This window comes from Spodoptera frugiperda, chromosome 23 (genome assembly GCF_023101765.2).
Source record: "Spodoptera frugiperda isolate SF20-4 chromosome 23, AGI-APGP_CSIRO_Sfru_2.0, whole genome shotgun sequence".
NCBI lineage: Eukaryota > Metazoa > Arthropoda > Insecta > Lepidoptera > Noctuidae > Spodoptera > Spodoptera frugiperda.
Genome location: NC_064234.1, coordinates 5,751,089 through 5,775,086, shown reverse-complemented (window position 1 = coordinate 5,775,086; position 23,998 = coordinate 5,751,089). Strand labels below are relative to the sequence as shown.

The following is a 23,998-nucleotide window of genomic DNA, read 5'->3' as shown; positions in this document are numbered from 1 at the left end:
AAGGAAAACTGACTTCTTTCCTTCACTCAAAGTTAGTTTCTTTTGTGCCAACTTTTATCGACATTTATTGCCCCTCGGAGACTTGTTTAAGTAACTAAGAAATATATATCTTTTTCTCGACTTCAACTGTTTGCAGTGTAAATATCTACAATGGTTTCTTCGCCTTTTTTAAAGTCAGGATTGTTGATTTTTTTCGCTGTAGCAATGAGGTATCTGCATGAGCGCAGTTTTTTCATATATTTATTGCGTATTAAACCTTATATTATTACTTCTCTATTTAACGAATCTATATCTATATTTTTAAATATAAATAAAAATGAATCGCCAAAATGTATGTACGCGCTAATCTTCAGAACTACTGGTTCAAATTTAATAATTGTTTAGTGTCGGATAGCTCATTTATATAGAAGGTTTTTGGCGATAAAACTTTGCGCTAAGATCAATAGGAGCCGAGCAGAGTGGGTGAAACCGCGCGGGAATAGCTAGTAATTTATAAAAACAGTTCAAAAATATTACGCCTACACGGTTTAGGTAAATCATTATATTAATTCATAAAAAAAGTTCAAAAATATAAAATTCCAACGAACGAATTTGACCTTAACTGGTATTGAAAAATGGGTTTAAATTAAAAAGCTTAAATGTCCTCGACAGGCCCCGGCTTTATGGCTGTCAATCCTATTCGTTTACAAAGGTCACACGAAGCGTTTGTCAAATTTAATGTTACGAGTATATCGGTAATCGATACAGGCGTCGTCTGACGATTTACTTTTATTATTGCCGATACATAATGACTAGATACGTTAGAATAAGGCAGACTAATGTCTAGAGACAGGCAAGAGGTCCATTACAGGGGTCGGGTGGATGTTGACTTGTTGCCATCCTTACTCTAAATACCGTCTATGGACCGGACAGCAGTGCTTCCTAATAAACCTGAATTATGTAAACTGCGATAAAAAACATGATGGAGACCCTTAGTACGAGTTTGTTTTATGTTGAACGATAACCAAACGAGACCGCGTTCAGTGCTCTGATTGGTTAGTTCATTGGAGGCGGCCAGTGAGCGGGTTAAACGTGGTCTCGTTTCGATTTCGTTAAACGTAAAACAAACTCGTAAGAGCCCTTTGTAGAGGAATATCATAAGCTATTGTATTATGTCAATCATTTTGACATAGATCAAGTCAAGACGAAAGAAAAGTTAAAGTTTGTATATTTACCTCAGAGAATTTGTTCTCTTAGAAACAAAATAGAATTGACAAATGTTTTCTAAAACTCTCGCAAAGTTTCAACTACCTACCTTCCACCACGCTTCTACTAGTGTGTAACAATGACTATCGACATCAAAATATCGATGTAGGGAACATCAAAACTGCCCACATGGTCCAATGACGTCAATATTCCCTCATAGCAACGTTGATGTTGCCCACGATGTATGATCGATAAATTAAATCGTATCACAACCCACGCACCCACGTTTGCACTAATTCATAATTCCCATCTATTTTTAGTTGATCTAAAATGTTCATTTAAATTCTACACGAGTCATTTGCAAGTCAATGTGGGTTTAGTACCCACTGGTAACTTTACTGAATTCAGAAGTTTTTTGGACTAAGTAATACTTTTTAATCAAGGAAGATCTAAAGGTTAATGAAGTCCCAAGAAGTCTTAAGGATTTTTAGTTATAGTTAAATGTCAAAGTCAACGTGTGAATGTCTAGACCAAGTTTATGTTTCCAAACGAGATGAGACTAGACTCTTTCTTTTTTTTTTGAGTAAGGAAACTCAGCAAATGACTTCTCCCGTCTTGGGCGAGGCGGGAGGAAGTGCCAGGCTCTTACTGACTAAAAACCACCCCGTTCCTGCTCCTGCTTTTCGAGCCGGAGCACCGGTAAACCCGCTATGTAGTCCGCAACTCCGGGGTAGTTCGCAGCTCCAGGAATCCAGACACTAGACTCTTCTCATTAAGTAAAATATTAATAATATATACAAAACCTACCTTTGACATAAATATGCATACGAAAAGTCCTACTCTTAATACTCTTGTAAATATAAAATAACTACTTCAACTTTGAAAATACAAACGAAACCACTATACGAAATAACTATATCTAGTCAAAGATAATCTAGGATTTAGATCTCTCACGGCCTTAACATATTTTAGCTAGACAAACAACATCTCAGGAGTAATGTAGCGATAATTACTTGACTTTAATTATTCGCGCCATTAAACAATTAACCCACTAAGTTTAACTCAGAGTATTATATTAAGTTATGTCTAAATAAGCTTGTTATAAAGATTTTGAAATAACTATACCATGGACTAGAGAATGAGTGTGGGAAAGTTATGGGATAATTGATGGAATTTTTAAGATTTCACATCTAAATATATATAACTGAAAGGTGACTGATGGACTGACTAACATAGTGATTGACTCATCCCGAAACATTGGACGGTTTGGGCTGAAATTTTGCATGCAGGTAGATGTTACGACGCTAAAAAAAGTTGACTATTTCTACTCCCTAAGCATTAAAAGAGGGCATGAAAGTTTGACAATTTTAAACCCATCGGATTGAATCTTGAGTCTTTACTTGCATAAAAAGCCACGTAGGCATACCACGTAGGTATCAAAGGATTTTGATAAATTCCATTAATAATATAATAATACTTGTGAACGCGAGCAAAAGCTAGTTTTTTTTTAAATGTAATCTAAAGTATCTTTCTATTATTATACTCAGTGGGATTAGATACGTCCTGTATTTTTTTATTCCCCTTTTCCCCAAAGGATTCCGAAATACGCAGATATTTTGCAAAACTGATAAGGGCATTTCGACATCGCGATATGAGAACGGGGCACAACGTATTGTTCCCTAAGGCTGTTGGGCCTATATTGCTGTCACATCCCCATCTTACAAATTGACAAGATCTTCATAAGTTGCTTTAATCAAATCGTTTAAGATCTTTCAGTTCGGAGGTAAATTAAGATCAAAAATGATAGGTCAAGAAAGGCGATTTTTTTTACTTAGACTCCAAAAGAGTAGCCAAATTCATATATACAAACGCGTAACCAAAGTTTTGCTCAGTTTAAGAGTTAAAATAGAAAAATCAACAGTCATGGTCGGTACTACTCGTATCAATTTTATATCGAAAAAAATTAGTACCGAAGTAGGTACTGAAAAATGTGTACACGACAGGTACAATCAGCCAAGAATACAGATAAGAAAATAAAAATTTATTCAGTACACGTCGGGCTTTTTACAGCTATAAGATTGTAATCTAACCACCAAATTGAATTCCTGTTTAAAATAAATAGAAACACCGGTATTTGCCACCGTGATATTCTTTGAAACAAACGAAGCAAGCATTCTTTGCAGTAAAATAACAGACGCAACAAAGAACAAAATCAAAAGGAAAAGAAAATATTTTCCTTATCCACACTTTGTTTACGTGGCAACCCTTGCTTGTAGGGTTCGCATAACATTTGATACATCTATAAAACCTTATGATGCTTCCAGTGAATTTATTAACCAAGTAAACCATGGAAGCGCACTGAAGCTCGAAGTGATAATAACAATATTCCACGCATTCATTCATGGGCTAAATGACCTTAAATTATCTCCTTTGTATCATGCTAAATATTTATATGGAAACTAGATTTCGATACACGTGGTCAAAGGAAAAAAGTCTCATCGTTCTTATAGCTTCTTAAGTATCAATCTACAGGCACAAAAACCATACTATACAAAAAAAACATTGATAATTGCACACTGCCCTTTGAAAATAGACACGCTCTGTAATAGCACAATGAGATACTAGATGATGAATACACCGGAGCTGCTAACTACCGGGTTACTAGGGTTCCGGCTTGAAAAGCAGGATTGGGAACGGGGTGGTTTTTAGTCAGTAAGAGTCTGACACTGGCAAGGTGAAAGGGAGAGAATGGGATCTCTCGCCTCGCCCAAGGCAGGAAAAGTCATCGGATGATATTCCGCTCAAAAAAAAGACGATAAATACAGTTTGAAGCGCAAAAATTTACAAAGGCTCAAGTTCAAAGTGGGAATTGGTTTCCAGTCAGTAAGATTCTGACATACCCTCTAGCATCACCTAAAGCGGGAGTAGACATTCGATAATTTACACCACTAAAAAACTTTTCATTATCTTTATTGACCACAACAAACTTATAAATAAAATCTTTGGTCAAACACGTGGCTCTTCCACAAGGATTAAGGCTGAAGTGTTTGGATGTCGGAAGGGGCCAGTAGGCGCCACACTGACTGTGTCACGGCACGTCAGTAAACAAACACGTCTACTATTGACCTACTACTTTACCATCTATGGGGTAAATTGGTAGTTTGTTTTGATAACGTTTTGTTTTGCGTGATTTTTTATGGGATAAGGAGGTTGATGAGTAAACGTATTGCCTGATAGCGAGTGATTGGTGATGCTTTTGGACTCATGCAACGGTAGAGGAGTTACAAGTGTTTTCATGGTTGTATGTACTGTAGATCCTGGCTTATAGGAGTTGCAGCGATTTTGGAAAGTTGTGGCGGGCTTGTCCAAACAGTGTGATGGTTTTGCCAATTAATTTGTCCAGAACTTTGTTAGTGACAGAGCTGCTAACTACTAAACTGGAATTTCACTTAATTTTCTACTTCGTCTTCCTATAGAGTACACACTTTATTCTCTTATAACTATATAAAGAATAATCGTGCAAAATAAGCCGTTTACAATACAAAACAACATAAAAAATTACACATTAAAAAGTCACATTTATACAAATCTAGATTACAGTAATCGCGTAATAACTCACTAACATAAAGTGGGTAAGGTTAACAGCTTATTATTACATATACAGTCATAAGCCTTACCTTGAAAATATTACATGAATGCCACACTCGTCTAGCAGTCAACAAGTTCTAGTAAAAAGTAGGGGTTTTTTTTATCCCCACCATGCGTAATGCGTATATGGTCGTAGACTATTTTTTGTTGTCCATCTCGAAGATTAAACAAACATATCGAATACGTTGTTTTTTTATGTAATAGCATACAATAATTTTAAAAAGGAGTTGTTACTTTTCTGGACTCTTTGAAGGTCGTATCGGTTCGGAAATACCGCCGACGACAGTTCATTCCACATTAATTTATAAAAAAAATATTAGAGTGATACCGTGAACTCATCAAAAATCGACGTGAAACAATGCTTGCATTGTATTTTGCCTTGTAATCAAGATCCTGAAGTAGGCCCCATCTTTCCACCTCAAAAGACCAGCAAAACAACGCACATGTGTAAACCGTCTTGTGTTACGAGTGTCTATGAGGCTTTAATTGCTTATCATCAGGTGATCGCCCTACTCGTTTACCCTGCATTCCCAATAAAATACTATGTTCTATCTATAGAAGGAAGTTTAAAAAAGATATAACCAGTCAAACATTACTTTCCTTTTTCCAGAAGTTTATCACATTAAAATATTGACACGTGTAATGCAAAATAATGACTGTAATCTGGTTCTTACAACAGTAAGTAGTAAAGTATGAAACATTGAGTAACAATGTATGTTAATACAAGATTTCGTACATAAAACACTACATAATAATCTGAGAAACAGTGTATTTACAAATGTTCCCTCAAAGTTTCTAGCCGCGGGGCGGTACCGACGTACTTAACATGAGACGGTAATAAATTATACCTCAGATTGCCTTCGAAACTTCCAAGCAATATTTCAGCTTGGTACTCAAGTAATCAATATCTGCGAACTTGTAAATAAATCGAATATCTAATAAACCGATATCGGTCTAAAAATAGTATCGGTTTTTGTATTAAATTACAATTTCGCGGTTGCTCTGTCGCTGTTATATTTTCGTTTCAGTCTCTTTGTTTTAGGGGTTGCAAATTCAATATATTCTATTCAGAAATAAATGCTACTTTGTCTTCGAATTTTCCACAGTCAACTTTGTTTCAAATCTTTTTTTTTAAGGGGGGGAGATCAACCGGTTACCTCCCGCCTTGGGCGAGGCGAGAGCTAGTTTCAGAGTCTTACTTACTAAACAACACCCCGTCGCTACTCCTGCTTTTCGAGCCGGAGCCCCTGTGACCCGCTAGGCAGTCCGCAATTGTTTCATATACTGGATTTGAATTCTCATCCTTAACAAATACAAAACTTAAGACACCATAAGAACTGAAACTTGTAGATAAAATCTGCTATTGTTTATATAATCAGCGACACTTCATTGACTTATCATTTCCATAGACCTAACTATCAGGTTTACTTACATCCACACGAATAGATAAAAAACATACAGACACATATCCAGTACATCCGACTTTTCAAACTTTACGAGTCCCATTGTAAACGAGAGCAAGCGAAACAATTCCAACATCCAAACTTCTTTCACTGCCCACATACATACGATGCAACCAAGACCCGCCCATTCCGAGTCACAATACTAGCACATGTAAGCTTATTCATAAAACATTTCTAGGACACAGAGTAGGAAAGCTAAACTTTCTAGTTGAAACAAACGCACACATAACGCGACGTGTCTAACAAGGCTTATACATTAACAATACGACAAATTGACTGAATGATTTGGATCCGCCGTTCCAATCCGGATTTCCACAAGCCTGAAGGGCTTAGTACGAGTTTGTTTTACGTTTAACGTGATCGAAATGAGAGCGCGTTCGGCGCTGTGATTGGTTGGTTCATTAGCGCTGGCCAATCAGAGCGCCGAACGCGCTCTCGTTTCGTTTTCGTTCAACGTAAAGTAAACTCATAATAAGGGACTGAACTCTAACTTTGAGACCACTGTTTATGAGATTTACAAACCTGAGTCTTACTTTATTAGAGCAACACGCACAGAGTGTTAGAGACACATGACAGATGAACAAAAGCTCTTTTTTATCATCACCAGTTTATTATTAATACATATGTCATTACAGTAATTTTCCGAATATGAAGACTCCAAAAAATGTTTCATTCGAGCCAACAAGGGAGGTCAAAATTTTTGACAATAAAAGCAATTGACGAGATCCATCAGCGTGTGACAATCATTGTTTATTATGACAATGACAATTAAGTTTTAATGTCACATAAATTAACTTAATTAACACTTGTTTCAGAATACAAATAAACATAGGTACTTATTGTGAGGATTTAATGTTTAATTTAAAACATTATAACAGCGATAGTACTAACTTATAATTCAGTTTGCGAATCTTTTTACAAGTCACTTAAAGATTTGCTTGACTTTAAACGCATAATAACACAAATATAATTAAAAAAACAGGCAAAATCACGAACCAAATCTGCATATCAAAAATGCATTTTTTAAAACTATATAGGTACTATACGTGTAAAATACATTTGTTTCCGGCACATTTGCATATATTTTTGTAATGGTAATTATGTAAACTTCCACTCGAATATAAATGGAAATGAAGGTTAACGTTACATGTGTGAATTATTCGTTTAAAACATAAAAGGAAATATTATCCGCAATAACAAGTTTAATGATTAGTCATTATTCTTAGGATTAGCATCTGATAGCTAGGTTTATGAGTGTAGAAACCCCAGGTTTCTCAAAATAGATATAATGAACCAGACTTGTTTTCTAACGACAATAATTATTACAAAAAAAACATGTGTTTTTACACTTTTTTCTGACGGAATGTTGCTTACCACATACTTATTAACACGTCTCCGACAATCGAAGGAAGTTATTGTTTTATTCATAGCCATCATCATTGAAATCATCAAACCATTAAATATTCATCATTGTTGCATTTGTCGGAAGAATATTATCAATTTTAATGAGCTTCTCATCTCTGTTTTATGTCATTAAATGATATTATATTTCAAGGCCCCTTGTTTTTTGTTGGGTAGAAACAGACAACAAACGTACGACGTATAATATCTATACATATAATAAAATCGTAGAATAGTGCTGTCTGTACATTGAAAGCAAAAATAAAAAAAATAGCAGGGGTTATTTTTATGTCGATGTCGAACCCAAAAATGTAATTAACTTTTTTTTTGTCTGTTTGTCTGTTTGTCTGTTTGTCTGTTTGTCTGTTCGTCTGTGCGCGCTAATCTCAGAAACGGCTGATCCGAGTTGGATGCGGTTTTCACGAATATATTGTGGGATGCTTAAATTTACATTTAGTGTTTGTTTCATGTCAATCGGTTCATAAATAAAAAAGTTATGTCAAATTAAAGAATCACGTCGAACATTCTATGCTTATACCATTAATCTCCGCAACTATTTGACGGATTTGGTTGAAATTTGGTACAGATATAGTTTAGAACCTTAGAAAGGACATAGATATATTTTTATTTCAAAAATCAAAAAATAAAAATAAGAAATAAATTATTTATAAATAATTCTATGTCGATCGTTACACGACTTCGGTTCATGTTATTGTTTTAATAAAGTTTAAAAAAAGTAAATAAATAGTAAAAAGGTATGAAAAAAATAATATCAATATAATAAAACATTTAGTACAAAGAAAATGCTCTAACGGAGTATAGATAATTCTATGTCGATCGTTACACGACTTCGGTTCATGTTATTGTTTTAATTCATCGAAAAAAGTAAATAAATAGTAAAAAGGTATGAAAAAAATAATATCAATATAATTAAACTTTTAGTACAAAGAAAATGCCCGAACGGAGTATAAATAAATAATCCAAGTTGTCTTTATCCTCGATAGATGGCGTTGGGATCGAAATAGATCGCGCTATGGTTTCGTTACATTCATTTGGTTGGGTATCGGCCGAGCGCTTCGGTACTATCGTAGAAAAAGTGTATTATCAGTCGTATGATTATTTGTCTGTAGTGGTCCTGCTGTTTCGTATATTCTAAATTGGTTTCGTTGTATTTGTCAATTAATAAGTTTATTTGTTGGGTTTTCCTGGTTTTTTGGTTAAACTATTTAACGTAGGTTTAGTTTGATATCGATTATTAGTTAGTTAGCATCCCCTCTCTATCGAAGATTATTAGTTACTGTAGTTAGTTTTTTTAATAAAATTGTAAGTCTAATTTTTTTTTTCCTTAGATTAGATTTAAGTCGTTTCTTTTAAATTATTTAGTTTAAGCTTGCGTTATTATAGCATAGAGGATAGGTTGTAATATAGTTTCTTTTTTAATTGTTATAAATTCGTAATTCGTAGCTTTCTTTAGTTTTAAGTTAGTTTAAGTCCGTTTTTAAACTATTTTTTCAATGCCCTAAGTGAGTATACATCTATTAAATTCAAACGCAGAGCTCATTATGTTGATTTTTGAAGAGTTCCCTGGAATATCTTCCACATCTCATTTTTGAAGAGATCCCGCGAGATCGGGAACTAAGTATGTGGTTAAAACCAAAAATTTGCCGGAAGGCACTATTCCACGCGAACGAAGTCGCGGGCAAAAGCTAGTAAGTAATAATTTGCGACATTTTCGTCCACCCCGACCATTTTTTTTATTAGTAACCGACTTAAGTTGGAAGTGTAAGTGTAAGTTGTGAAAATGTGGAAGTTATTTTCTTTATACATTTCGGGTTCATAACCAAACCATTGAACCGGTTCTAATGAGTTTCGGTACAAAAATAGGGTCTCTCTGGAGACGTTTATAGTCTTATTTTCCTTCACGAAAGAAGTGCAAAGCTAGTTATCTACTGTATTAAGCGAAACAACTTTTTCCTTAAAGTATTTTCACAAAATTACAAGCACCAAAACCAAAATCCACAGCATTATTCAGCACTAAGTACAAAAAATACAAAACAAATACAACAAGCAGACTGTTTAATCAGCTGTGAAAAACATAAAACCGAGTCGAACGAAACAATTTACTCGGAGTAATAAAGAGGAACTAAAAATAAACAAATGCTTGATACAGTTAAAAATATCCGTAACCCACTGACCGACCCATTAGGGTAAATTGCGTAAACAAAGTGAAAAAGTTTTCGGTGTCCAGAAATACTTCGGCTTCAAGAGTTCACCGGCCGAGAAACATGCGACTGCCGACAGTCGGCCGACCGACACGACCAATTCAAATATGCAAATGGACTAATGGACACGTGCCGTCTCGACTTGCAAACGTGATTTGGAACAATTTCAATGTTAGATGCACTACTCTAGTGTAATAAATTATAATAGTTATGTTGATTCGCGTAATATTTTGTTGCCAGTTCATCTTATTTATAAGATAGGTTTGTTAGTCGAGTGGTTGCAGTGGACGCTTGTGTCATTCCCGAGTCGGAAAATTGCAAGATTTTTATTTATTCATTTATTTAGGGGTATGAAGAGGTTGTGTTATAAGTCCCATATAAAAATAGTATAACATGCTGGGAATATTGCTACTACTATCTACAGACTGACTATTTTACTATAAAACAATCTACTGAGGCATACACTGATATATTACTGGTTACAACTTTCTAATGGCTTTTCAAAACCTATTTGGGTGGCTACCAAATTGTCGATTTCCACTTTTACGATAAATTAGTCAGTAGTCGATTTATTACAGTGGATTTTAAACAAATATTGACAAGCAATTTATATTGTTTGATGTATTTGAAAATTTGTTTACAATTAGAAATTGGATACATAGTACATACATACCTATCGTGTACTTGTTATTTCGATGACCATTTAAATACTTTCTCTGTATTTAACACGATATGAGTTATAAATATTACGCTCTTATCTGAAAAAAATACATGAAAATTTATGGGAAGGGTATTTTTTCGTGGACCTAAGTTGTTCAGAAGTGCGTTAATGTAAATTCGTACCTTTTTTGAGAAGGAAAAATATCCAAAGATTTCTATATCTATTTCAAGAGGTGAGAGGGAGTGTCAGACTCTTACTGACTAAAAATCACCTTATTCCTACTCCTGTTTTTTGAACCAGAGCCCCAGTAAACCGCTCGCACAGCCGCTAGGCAGTCCGCATTAAAAATCAGTCTCTTTTTCATAGAAACCCATGACGATAAATCCATGATGGAAACTCGAATTGCTGTTACAACATAAACAGTTTTCCATTGAGACCTTCTAAACATAATAGTTAATTAGTATTGTATAATAGACCTGTCATTATGTATGATGAAACAAGGATTACCGTAATTGTCGGTTACCTGTGTAATTTATTTAGAATACTTCGTAGGCCTTGCTAGGATCATTAACAGGTTAAGAGCCTAATGGACCTCTTCCGCGCACGTGAGCCTTTAATTATTCAGGTTTCAAGATCATGTGGGAGTGTGACTATTTGAAGTTGAGAACTTTGAGTTTAGAACTTGAGTTCAGAGAAAAAACTTGAGTTCTTTTTAGCATTTTAAATTCTAAAAAGATGAAGAAATTGATGATGTGTTGGCATGATGGAGAATAAAGCATGTATGAGGATAAGGTTGCCTTCTTCTCTGAGGAGCAAATGGATCTCCTGATAGTAAGGTCAGAGCCGTCCATGAACACCCGTATAATCAGATGAGTTCCAATCTGGCAACTATTAAGGCAGGCAGATATGTCTAGAAGTAAAATTTAGGCATTTCCAGCATTAGGTTTCGTGAATAAAAATATAAAAGTGAGAAGCATTCAAATATACAAACAAGACTTTATATTTGAGTTTGGTTAGTAGATCCGACACATTTACATACTTAAGAGAGCACGTTACTTCTAAAATAATCTAGTAAAATTTGAGTGTCCTAAATAAAACCTTTAACCTTTTTACTACATGCATATGAATATACATACGGTACATCCACCAAAATAATATGTTTTGTCTGTCTGTTTGTTCTGGCAAATCTCTAAAATGGTTGGGCCGATTTTGACAGGACTTTTATTGGCAGGTAGCTGATGTACTAAGAAGTAACTTAAGCTACTTTTATTAGTCACAAAGTCCGCGGGCATCAAGCAAGTAATCAGCAGCAAGTATTTAAATAAACTTCGAAATTTAAGCAAAAAATGTACTTTCAAGTGAATGAAACGAACTGTACTGAAAGTTTTTTATAACTTTGCGAAATACAAAAGTTAATTAGACTACTGTGAATTGTCTGTAAAGTTTCGTTCGAAATTATATTATTGTTAAGCTGAAAAGTTTTGCTCTACAAACAATTTAATTTCACCTTAGTTACTCTCATTTTAAGGTTTGTATCTTATTTGTCTTATTCGTTGATTTAATACTAGTTTTGATTTGAGTAACCAACTCCGCGGGCAAAGATTAAATATTAGTAATTGTGTGTTATATGGTTTACGTTAGCAAAATTGTTTAATCAAAATGTTTATTTTATAAGTAGGCACATCAGGGACCTTAGTATGAGTTTGCTATTACTTTAAGTTTGCCTGTAATCGAAACGAGCGAGGCGTTCGGCGTTCTGATTGGTTGGTTTAGTTGAGCCGACCAATCAGAGCTCCTCTTTAGTGGACAGTACAGATATACTTAAAAGCCCTATAAGCAAAACGGTATAATTTTATCAAATCAGAGAAAACTTAAGTAATAACACTCTTTGCTACGGAATTTAAAAGAAGTACCTCAGATACCTCAGATTACTTTCTGTATTTCGTACTCATTCAAACTTAAAAGGTGAAAAAACTCATTTAAACTCAACTTGAGATCCACACTTTCACAGAAGACGTCCTCACTAAAATCATCCGAAAAACCCTTTCAGAAGTCAACTAAAGCCTTAATCGAGTTGTCAATCCCAGTATAAATGGTAATCCACGATACTTATTCAGCCCTTCAGCCATTTTATACCGAAACTGACGTCTTAACCCCGATTTCTAAGGGATGATCAATTCAATCTCATGAATGGATCTTATGCCAATGACCCCACATAGCTATTTGAACTTACTAAACTGAGGTTGAAAGTGATGGTTTTAATTGTACTGCACGGTTAAAGTTAACTGTAGTTGATATTTTAATTTAATTTCGTAATTAAAGGCCAGAATTACTAAACAATTTTTATGAGCAGCACAGTACAGCATGTATAGCATAGTGTCGCGTTGCTAGTGAGCATCGCCGCGTCGTGCGTCGTGGAATGCTGCTCATGAATATGAGCCTCTAGCGTAGCTTGAAATTAGTCGAGTTCCTGGTCAAACAGTTACGTGAGTAAGCCGATAACATAATAATTAAAGACTTTGACATACATGAGGAACCCCGGAATGTCAACCTATCCATACCCAATGATCTCTTAAGATTTCTCTCTCTGTCAAATTATCTACGAGCAAATATTTCAACTAAAGGTAATTTTTCACTACACTAAATAGAAAAAGCATTAGCAAAAACATAGTGCTCGTATAATTTCTACTTAGCGTGCCACAATAGACTATCATTATGTACCAAAAATAAATCGCCTTAGCTTCTAACGAGAACTAATGGTGGTCGCAAATAGCTTCGACAGAACTAGATACCAAATTGCGACCAGTTGGCTACTTTCATTATCCTTTTTCTTTTTTCTAGAAGTTTCCCGCAGTTTTTCCCCGCATTAGTCTCAAGTGTTGCCATTAATTGGTGGATTTTATTCGCATCTGGCAATGTAAGTAGGCGAGCAAATAGAGGACATCTCATTTTTTAGGTCGGGTTGCCTAATGTGGCGTGGAAATGTACCATTTACATGTTTTTTTCTAAATTCAAGTTGGTTGTAATTGTAAGAGTTGTATAATCTTAACGCGTTGATCTACAATCATTAAATACCTACTTTATGTAGTATAGACAATAAGTTCAAAGTTGAATAAAGATGTAAGGAAAGCCATCATAATTAATGAATGTTAATTTGTAATTGTTCCAGAATGCCAGCGCTCCGACTGCTGGGGCGAAAATGGCTGGCAGCCTCCGACGATCTCGTGTTCCCCAGCATCTTCGAACTACTCTTCAGATTTGTATGGTTAGTATAATTTCTATATGTAAATGTACTAAACACATGATAAAGAATAATGAAATTTATATTGTAAAAACTAAATAATAATAATCATTTCAAATAAAACAAAAACAACACATAATCTATTTAACAAACAACAAAAGATAGACGTTTGCATAACGGCCAGAATCAAATCGACGTAAGATAAATAATCGCATTAATGTTAGACTTGTTTGGCCTGAAGAAAAATCCGTTAATAATAATCAAATTCTTATAAAATGTAATATGCAGTGATCAGCCAATCGTGATCATTAATAAATATGCATGGCATTGTTCTGAAGACTACTTAATTTACTAACAGCACACTAATGACATCCTTAATATAATATAATTATAAATGGGAAAGTATGTTTATTTGTTTTTCTTTTCTTCTCGTCGCAACAGAGCAAGTTTGTGACATAATTTTTTGTGTGAAGTGAAGAAGGGGTCTTGAGAGTGACAGTATACTTTTTGTCACTTCCTAACCTCCCACTTACCTGAAATGGAGGGTGTAAGTTTGTAAAAAGTTGACTCACAAAAAAATCGTGCATGATTTTTTTCTCTGAAAATCTGCCCCCAAACCTTTGAAACCGCGTGCTAAGCAGCGAGCGGAAAGCTAGTCAATAACATACAGCCTAATCAATTATTCATTAATATTTAAAACGGCTCCACTAAGTCTACCTACTTCCGTTGACCGCGATGTATGAGGACATCAGAGGTCGCGGAGTTACATCAGTGGTTCACTTTCACCAAGAAATGCGCCACTATTTGCCGACGACATAATTAATTTATCATACTATTGCACATGTCTATCTAATCTGTGGCAGATTCCATCTTGTCTTTAATAATCGATTGGAAATGCGTTCCAAATATAAATTTAGTTCCGAATTTAAAATTTATGATATTGTTCTTTTTTTACTGACTGACTGCTTTGTTGGTCAAGAGGTCTCGGGTTCAATTCCTGGGTCAAGCAAAATATTATTGGGCATTTTTCACTTCACTGAGATTTTTTTTAATCTTTTTGATTTTGGTGGTAGCACGAAGTCTGGAATTGTGCCCAGTATATGGCAATGGACTTATCTCCTATTACACAGGTTTATAACACAAATAGTGAAAAGTGGATGTATATTGTATAGCGGCATTTTATGCTGTTATGAGCACCTCTGCCTACCCCTTCGGGGATAAAAGGCGTTACGTTGCTGCTGTTATTTTTTTCTTTTCTTGCGAAGATAATAAAAGGAGTTGCAATACAGGGCGAAAATAACCACATAAAAAAACTTTACCAATAAAATAAATTCTCTTGAAAATAAACCGATAAATAAAGTTCAATAAAAGGGACTATTTTTCTCGTATTCACGGACAATGTTTGAAGTAACACAATAAAAACAAATTCCTATAATAAAAATGGGAGAATTTCGACATTTTTAGCAACAACAGAAAATAGAAAAGTACCTAAAGAGCTGTAAATATCGCGACAAGAATTAATTTACCCTTTCCCTCGTTAAACCCAATAACAATGTTGGGCTTAATAAAAGGTCTTTCACTTAATTCGACTAAGAATAAAAGTTCTATTAAAATATAATGAAAAGAAATTGTTGCTATGCTTCTTAGGCTAAATTAAACCTTTAGCAATAGTTAGGGGTCTTAATTACGAATGAAAGAATTTTGGATTCTAAACACTTCAGAGAATGATAATTTTTACGCGAAGTTTCTGTCAGTTTGTCTAGAGGCCACGCATGTCACACGGATGCTACTTCATGGTAAAAATTATGGCTTATTTTCAAATTCCAAAACTTTAGGCCTACTCTAATTTATTATAACCATTTGACTGCCTCATTGGTCAGGTGGTCGCAAGTGCGACTGCTGAATAAGGAGTCTTGAGTTCGTTTCCCGGGTCGGGCAAAGTAATACTTGGTTTACTTAAACTAAAATTTCTCAGTAGTATCACGGAGTCTAGGATTGTGCCCAGTATATGGCAATAGGAGTCTATTGCCATATACTGACTCACCCTACATGAAACTTATAGCACAAATGATGAAAAGTGGTTGTACATTATACAGTTACATGCCGTAATGTGCACCTCTGCCTACCCCTTCGGGGATAAAAGGCGTGACGATGCATTAACAACCATGTTATAAGTATTAGACAGTATTTATTGTATGAATGACAATGTTTTATCATCTCTATTCCTTGTGCAAATAACACGGACCTTGGGTCCCTGTCACTTGTTGCACGACATTAATATGAATGAGCTTTCGCTCCGAATATTGGCTCGCAATTTCTCTATACTTCAGTCACCAGATGACCTTCGAATCCCGTGATTGCTCCGTAATGGGTTTTAAATTGTCACAGCACCCAACGTTTGATTGACCGGCAGAATGGCCGCGGCGAATGATGCTTTATTTTCTGAAATAATTATTTTTATTAAGAGTATGTACTTGAAATCGGAATTAGGTCAGATTTCGTTTTCTTTGTTTTTTGTGAGAAAAGCCAATTGTGTTTTGTTTGTTTTTTATAAATTATGTTGACGTATCTCCCAGACTCTTAACACATTGAACGCCGTGGCGGTCACCGGTGACCGACGTTAGCGGAGGATTTGTCTTCAACAGTTTTCTATTGGCAGTCAAAAACTTAAAACTCTTAACTGAGAAATATATCTGAACATCATGTTAAATTCTTAGATTCAAAAGCTAGGTGAACCAGACAGAAACTTTGTGTCAGCGTATGCGTTTCAAATCATTAATCATAATTTATGTGTTTGACATTAACATCCCAAGATATACGTGATGAACCGTGACTATATTGAAATATCAATCATAAACCCTTATAATACCTCTTGCTTTTCCTTTCCTTGTTACTTCGTGGAACTTCGGAAAAAGAAGTCGACTACACAAGAAATTCCTTATTTACAAATCCCAGTACCTACGCAGGTGTTTGTGTAAACACTGAAAGCTTCATTATTTTAGTTCAGTGTGCCATTCATCAAAGAGGCATTAGAAGTTTTATTTAGAAGAACGTCGGCCATGATTTAGGTCACTTTTTGATGTTCCACCCGCCGTCAAAACAATACTCTTTGTGGCTGAATTATGTTTTCAACTTCCACGTCTATGTTTCTCAGAATCGTAGCAATTTTTTGTAAATCTTCAACGAGGAAAACCTATCAAAAAATAACGGTTGTGTTTAAAAAAAACGAAGAATATTACAAGGATAACTTTTTTTTATTAGAACTCTCATGAGGCATACTAAAAATCACGGTTTACTCACGTAAATTAGCGACGTCACGCTGCTCATGATGAAGAGTCCCTCTGTGACTCGAAACTAGTAGAGCTTTTCTCCATTTTTAGTTAATTAAGGATAACTTTACTTAAAGTGCAAGATTACAATTATCATATTCAAATTTCAACGTTATTTCTTTGTCCACAGGCTAGTTTTAATAGCATTAGTAGTGGAGGTGCTATACCCAGTGACATGGCAGTGTCAGTCGGAGGGTTGGCAAGGCGGAGCGTTCGTGAGGCTGTATCTCTGCGCGACGCTGACGCTGCAAGCTGCCCTGATGCTGTTGCTGGCAGCCCTAGCACTCCAGTCAGCTAAGGGAACCATCACCGACCTGGATGCTAGGAAAATGGTGTCGCCACTGCTTCTTATAAAGTAAGTTTGATTTATATGCATTTTCTACTCATTGGTCGAGTGATTGCAAGTGCGACTGCCGTACAAGGGGTCTCGGGTTCGATTCCCGGGTCGGGCAAAGTATTGCTGGGCTTTTTTCGGATTTTCGAAAATTTCTCAGTAGTAGCACGGAGTCTGGAAATGTACCCGGTATATGGCAATAGGCTCACCACCTACATGGGACTTACAACATAATTTGTGAAAAGTGGGTGTACATTGTTTAGTGGCATTACGTGCCATAATGTGCACCTCTGCCTACCCCTTCGGGGATTAAAGGCGTGACGATATGTATGTATGTATGTCTACTCATTAAAATCCTATTTCATTGGGCACAAACGAACAGATAGATTTGTTTGTCATGTTTCAGAAAGAAGATATGTATCTTATTAGGTAGTGAATGAAATTATATCCTGCACTTATCCGGCATCATGCTCAGTCAGTATTTACATTAGATAATATCAGATTCACAAAACAGCAGCGCCATGACAATAGAGAACAACATAAACAATAATTTATGTTTTATGTTCCGTTCTGAGGATCTATTTCAAAAACAAAACACTCATTTTACAACCTAAAGAACTATATAACAATCTATTTACTCGCATTTCAAACACGTTCAGAGATTTTCCGGGATTTCCTCGCTTCGTTTCCCAGAATAATCCTAGCTTCTAAAGAAAGAAATTTATTTTTAAAGTACAATAAGAATTGTATGGACCCCCAACATGTGTATTATTACTCGTGTGGGTTTAACTTAACAAAACATTGACATAATAAACCTGTTTTCGCAAATAAATCTCTATTTGGCCCAAGAGACCTTGGGAATGAATAAAATAGTACGCGTGACTGAGAGCTTCCTAAAGGGCTTAAGAGATCGCTAAATAAATATTAAACAATCGACGAATATTTGGTATTCTTTTTATAACACGAATTGATGGGAATCAGGTCATAAATATTGTAAAATCTCATCAATATTACGTTTATTACATTATAACCAAAATTGGTAAACAAATAGCCGTAAGATAAACAATTTAGATCTACTGCTGATGTTATTTTGTTTATGTTTCCATGTCTATTAATACAAAACAAACCATGTACCTATAGATAGACAGTTATAAATAACCGTAAATGTTCCGTTCATACATTTTCTCTCTTTACAAAACGTGGTTAATATCACTTTCTCTATTCAACGCAGCTGGTGCATTAGAACTAGCAATAAGTTTCTAATCCAAGGTGCTAATAACTTGCAATAGTTGAGCACACTCACGTCATCACATACCTAGCTACTAAGAATAAAATGAATCTTTTGTTACACTGCGGGACAGAGAAAACTGCGCGTCATTGATGAGACAATATTATTATTTAACAGCCAGTAGACGAGACGGTCCGATATAAAAATGGATTACGCATGCACGCGTAATGTTCCGCATTATTATGCTAACACACATCGCTGTTGGCAAACATTACTAATTCCTCATAGTTATATTCGATTCAGTAGTTAAAATATAGTTCGAATTTATTGCCTGCCTACTCACCCACTATATTTATAACAGTCTGTACACTACCTATATAGATATTTCAGCCCCGTTTTTTATACAATCACTCAAAGTTTTATAGCTTCATTTCTTTTAAGTGATCCCACTTGACTGTTACTGCCGTAGGTGTAATATTCTTTATGCGGTAAAAGTTATGTATGTGCTATTTTTAGTGGCTCAAAGTGTATGGGCGTAGTTAGATTGCTAGAGTAACAATAATGAATGAAATCTTATGTCCACACGCGATAACAATATGTATTCAAATAATTTGTTTATGTTTGTCGGTCTTGACCTAATATTTATTTATTTGTTTATATCTTGAGTCATAGTCATAACAGTTGAGAACAGTGAACTGTTGTGAAAGAAAATGGGGTCATATTTATTATGAACCTGAAATAATTTGTCCAATTAACTTGTTATGGATTATTGATAAGAAGTTTATCAGAATTTATGTTATCTTTTACGGCGTTTTTACAACTCGGGAATAAATCGTCACAACATTAATCGTAGGTATAAATAAACAATTGGTAGGTAATCTTTCTTTAGATAACTGTATTATGTCTGGTGAATGCAATTACTGAGTATTTTGTCTAGACTTTTGTCTGTTATATAGTATTGCAGTCATCAAGGTGGCCTTTGACATATGAGTAGTATACTGATATTACTTAATGTTTTTTTTTTTATTTTATGGTATTAGTCGGTTAACGAGCAGATGGATCACCTGATGGTAGGCAATCGCCGCCACCCGTGGACACCAGAAACACCAGAGATGTTATAAGTGCGTGACCGACCTTGAGGCCGTGGTATCACTTCGGTCCAGCCGGCCCATTCGTGCCGAAGCATGGCTCTCCCACACTTGGCATGGCTCTCCCACACTTATAGGGCTATTTTGCAATTGATGACTTTGTGTTATTATAGATTGGTTTTAAGTAATCTCTTATAATCAGATCTATCTGCTTGTTACCCTATCCTTACCTACAACAAAGCGAACTAGTAACTACATAACACAGTCTCCAAGAAACAACAATCCACACCTGTTTTACAAACACATTTTAAGTATCGACAGTAAGAACAGTGTTGTGTACGAACACCTGAGATTTACGAGCGTTCACAAATAAATGTTTTATTGCAGAGTGCTGCTAGTGTTCCCGGAGACGGCCCTAAACGTCATGGGCACGATGTGGATGTTCTGCGAAGTGATACAATGTTCAGTCGACGACAAGTTCTCCAGCATAGTCATACAAAGTGAGTTACTGTTTCAAATTAGCGCACCCTTTGTAAACTCCCCTTTCAGAGCTACACAATGAAAGACTTTCAACGTCGTGATTGTACATTTTGTATGAATGTTCCTTTTGTGAATGATTTAATTAATTCATTATTATGTATTGAGTTTCTGTCAATCAGTGGTTCAAGTTACTGAGCTCTTGATTGGACGGTGACGGCCGATTCTGTTGCTGTTTATTTTGTCGGTATTTCAAGTCAATGTGACGTATTGTAGATTGTAGTAGCCTATTGTAATATGAATCGAATTTCGTTAGTCATATTATGTTTGATTACATTACAATTATTATACAATTACTTTTGCAATACCTACCTGTGAATATCAGATTTATAGTTACGTCATTGTATCACACAAGAAACATTTCAAACTGACCTATTTTGAATGAAACTTATTAAGAGAGAATGCAATAAAAAAAGCAAGATATTGACATAGTGGCTGGTTGATAAAAGCACGCCTAGTTAATGTAAGGCTTTAAACAATTATGCAACATATCACTTAGACAATAAAACACATTTTCCATTTTCCATAGGTATAGTCCTGTTCAACTGGGTGCAGCTAGGTCTGACAGTCTTCGGCCTATTCATGGTGTTTGATCCCTTGGGGTCAGTGAACTATGGAGACATGCAGGACACCCCCAACCAGGTCCGACACCACAGGAAGGTCACCGGACTCTGGTCTCGAAGGTTTCGATGGGCATTCTGCTGGCTGAAGAGAGATGAACATGGAAAGGAAGCTTTTCAACAGGTTGCAGGTAAATATCAGAAAACTTTGGAATTTACGAATGAAAAGGCATATTATAATTAACTAATTAATAGGGTTAGTTGGAGGTTCCGAAAAGTTATCAAAAGTAGCTAGTATCGTCAGGAAATATAATAAAATTGACATAGATTTTTTATGATATAGGCCGATAAACGAGCAGGCGGATCACCTCATAGTAAGTAATAGCCGCCCATCGACACCCGAAACACCAGAGGCGTTACAAATGCCTTTTGGGGTTCGGAATTTAAGGATTATTGAGGAATCTGGGATTAGGAAGACTGGGAAGGATAGTAATTGGGCTTACGGTAGTAGTTCATCTTACATTTTTAACCCTTGACAAGAGAGTTCTTTAGTACTCAATTCATTAACATCCTTTAATCTAAAATGACGTTTCATAAACTTTAAAACATTTATGTACATGAAGCATAAAGCAACTTCTCCGTGAAAAAGTACATACATATACATATACATAATATTCTGAGTTACCTTTGTCGCATATTCTACTAAACATCCCTTCTAGTAAACAAACAAACGCACTGTCTTATTCACTATAGTCACTAACTGATTGCCTCATGCTTCATCTACATAGCTGTTAAAGATTGAGAACGGAAATATTTAAATTATATCTGTCTCTATTCTGAGCATAGATACCGTTCCAAGATCAGAGGCGTAGCGTATCTTAGCGGGGCCCCGTATAAAAAATGTTTGGGGGCCCATTTCTTTTTTTTTTTTGAAGTGTGGGGGATCATCGAATCAGCGAACCCATGTTTGGAGGCCCTTATGATGACGTTAATTTTCCTAAAGTTGCTGCCAACTTTTGAACGCATGCTTTACGCGAAAAAAAGGAATTGATTATTTGAACTTTTGTAATTTCTGAAATGAAATAAAATATTGGGAAGGTTTTATTTTTTGGTCATACAAGTTAGGGGCCCCCGTAACCTGGGGGCCCCGTATAATTGATACGGCAGATACAGTACTAGCTACGTCCCTGTCCAATATAGATTATTATAGGTACTTGCTTCGTAGTTCCACGACAGGTTAATAAGTAACCTTCAAATAATGTAGGTCAGAGATGGTCATTTTGTGCCTTTTTTCCTTGTACCTAATACAGTTCTATATTTATCTCAAAAAGGTGTTTAGGTATCTGCGTGAATAAGCATTTTTTTTTATAACGACACAGTTATTAGAACAGGGGCCGGTAATAATGGACGGTTAAGCACTTATTTATTACCTAACGTAAACACCTGAGAATAATGAGCAAAATTAAAAAGGTTGGCTCAAACAATTGTTTAGGGACCTATCGTGATGGAACGACCTCTTTTCCAAGCCATATTACTATTACAGACAGATCGACCCTCTAATATATTGCAAACAAAAATCATGATTTACTATTGGCATAACATAGCGACAGTCCAGCAATGGACTGTGGACTCTGACGGGCTTTTGATGATGATTTGGTTACGTGAAAGTAATACAATAACCGACTTCTACGCCCTACAAGTACGTTACGCTCCGATTACTGTAATCGCGTCCACGGTAATCACCACTGCCATTTTACGTAATCACTTTCCTGATAGGATTTCAGAAAACTATTCGTATTTGTTTACAAAAACAATTGTAAATACTTAGAATATAATGTTACCTCTTCATATAACGGTCCATCATCATCCCTTAAATTCCCAAACCCCAAAAGGCCGGCAATGTCCTTGTAACGCCTCTGGTGTTGCGGGTGTCCATGGGCGGCGGCTATTACTTACCATCAGGTGATCCGTCTGCTCGTTTACCAGATATGACGATTTATTCGGAAATTATGATGGTGCAATAAACAATATTCTTTAAAACAAAGCGATTAATCAGTAGACATAATTGAAATAATGTATTTTGAAGTAACTGGATAATAATTTCACTAAGTAGTATAATTACGTGAAATCCTTTCAAAGCCATTCATATAACTTTTGTAACTACTTACATGTTAAAAGAAAAAGTGCTTTATTACAAAGAGATAAAAACTGCGCAATTTATCTGCTTCCAAATGAGAAAACTTTAGACTACGGCACATTAATTCAATCTTCACTTTTTTTATTTTCTTGTGTGAGGATTAGGTAATACTTTACATGTAAAGTTGATATTTTGAGTATTTTACTCATTAAATTGCTTATGAAACGATAGACATGCAATAATTATAACATCTCTTCTGGAATAAAGAACACAAAGAAGTGCAACCCTCAGAAACAAACATTTTCCTTCTATTGTTTAAAATTCGAAATCTTCTATAAATAAATTATCATCTGTATATTAACCATCTAATTCTCTTCCACAGCTCTCCTAAGCGCCCTATTCAGATCAACGGACCTCGTCCCATCAGACGTAGTAGCAGGTTGCGTTCTACTCAGGGTCCGCCAGAAAAGGGAGACGAGGGAAATGAGAAGAATCCAAATGCTGAACGATGAAGAACCAATATACACGACAGATGTTAATAAGATATTTTCGGAGACGCCTCCCTGGATGAACTTGGAGGACGCCCTGCATTACCTGAGGCTGTCCATAGCAGCGTATGGATGGCCATACGTGTTCTACCGACACTGCTTCACTGGCTTCTGCAAACTGGCCAGACACTTGACCTGCTGTTGTTGCAGGTAAGCTATTTTTTTCGTTCTAATTTTAAATTGGAGTTCTTGGTACCCGATGTTTGGTAATGCTGGGGCCACACTAATGGAATATGCCATTTGATTATGGCGATAATTGATGTTTGTACGAACATTTAAAGTTCATAATCGTTCATTTGTTTTCAAAATCAATGGCATATTCCATTAGTGTGGCCCCAGCATAAATGAGTCTGACTCGGCGTTGTAGAAGTTTTTTATCAAGTTCTTTTTTCAAAATCTGTTTTTGCGTGTCATCT

General features: G+C 35.6%; 1 protein-coding gene and 1 long non-coding RNA gene across 5 annotated transcripts in view; one reads left to right on the top strand and one right to left on the bottom strand.

The window, feature by feature from the left end:
* Window positions 1-23,998, top strand: part of LOC118266592 (diacylglycerol lipase-beta) — a 107,819-nt gene that overhangs the window by 63,387 nt on the left and 20,434 nt on the right. For all 4 annotated transcript variants that reach the window (XM_035580022.2, XM_035580021.2, XM_050703013.1 and 1 more), the window contains exons 2-6: window positions 13,750-13,845; window positions 17,281-17,505; window positions 20,188-20,300; window positions 20,867-21,088; window positions 23,417-23,732. In XM_035580022.2, coding sequence (XP_035435915.1) covers window positions 13,751-13,845; window positions 17,281-17,505; window positions 20,188-20,300; window positions 20,867-21,088; window positions 23,417-23,732 — 971 coding nt within the window. In that variant the 5' untranslated portion in view covers window position 13,750. The remainder of the gene's footprint in view (window positions 1-13,749; window positions 13,846-17,280; window positions 17,506-20,187; window positions 20,301-20,866; window positions 21,089-23,416; window positions 23,733-23,998) is intronic.
* LOC126912169 (uncharacterized) overlaps window positions 1-23,998 on the bottom strand; it is a 242,111-nt gene that overhangs the window by 208,501 nt on the left and 9,612 nt on the right. The gene's annotated exons all lie outside the window — the stretch shown is intronic.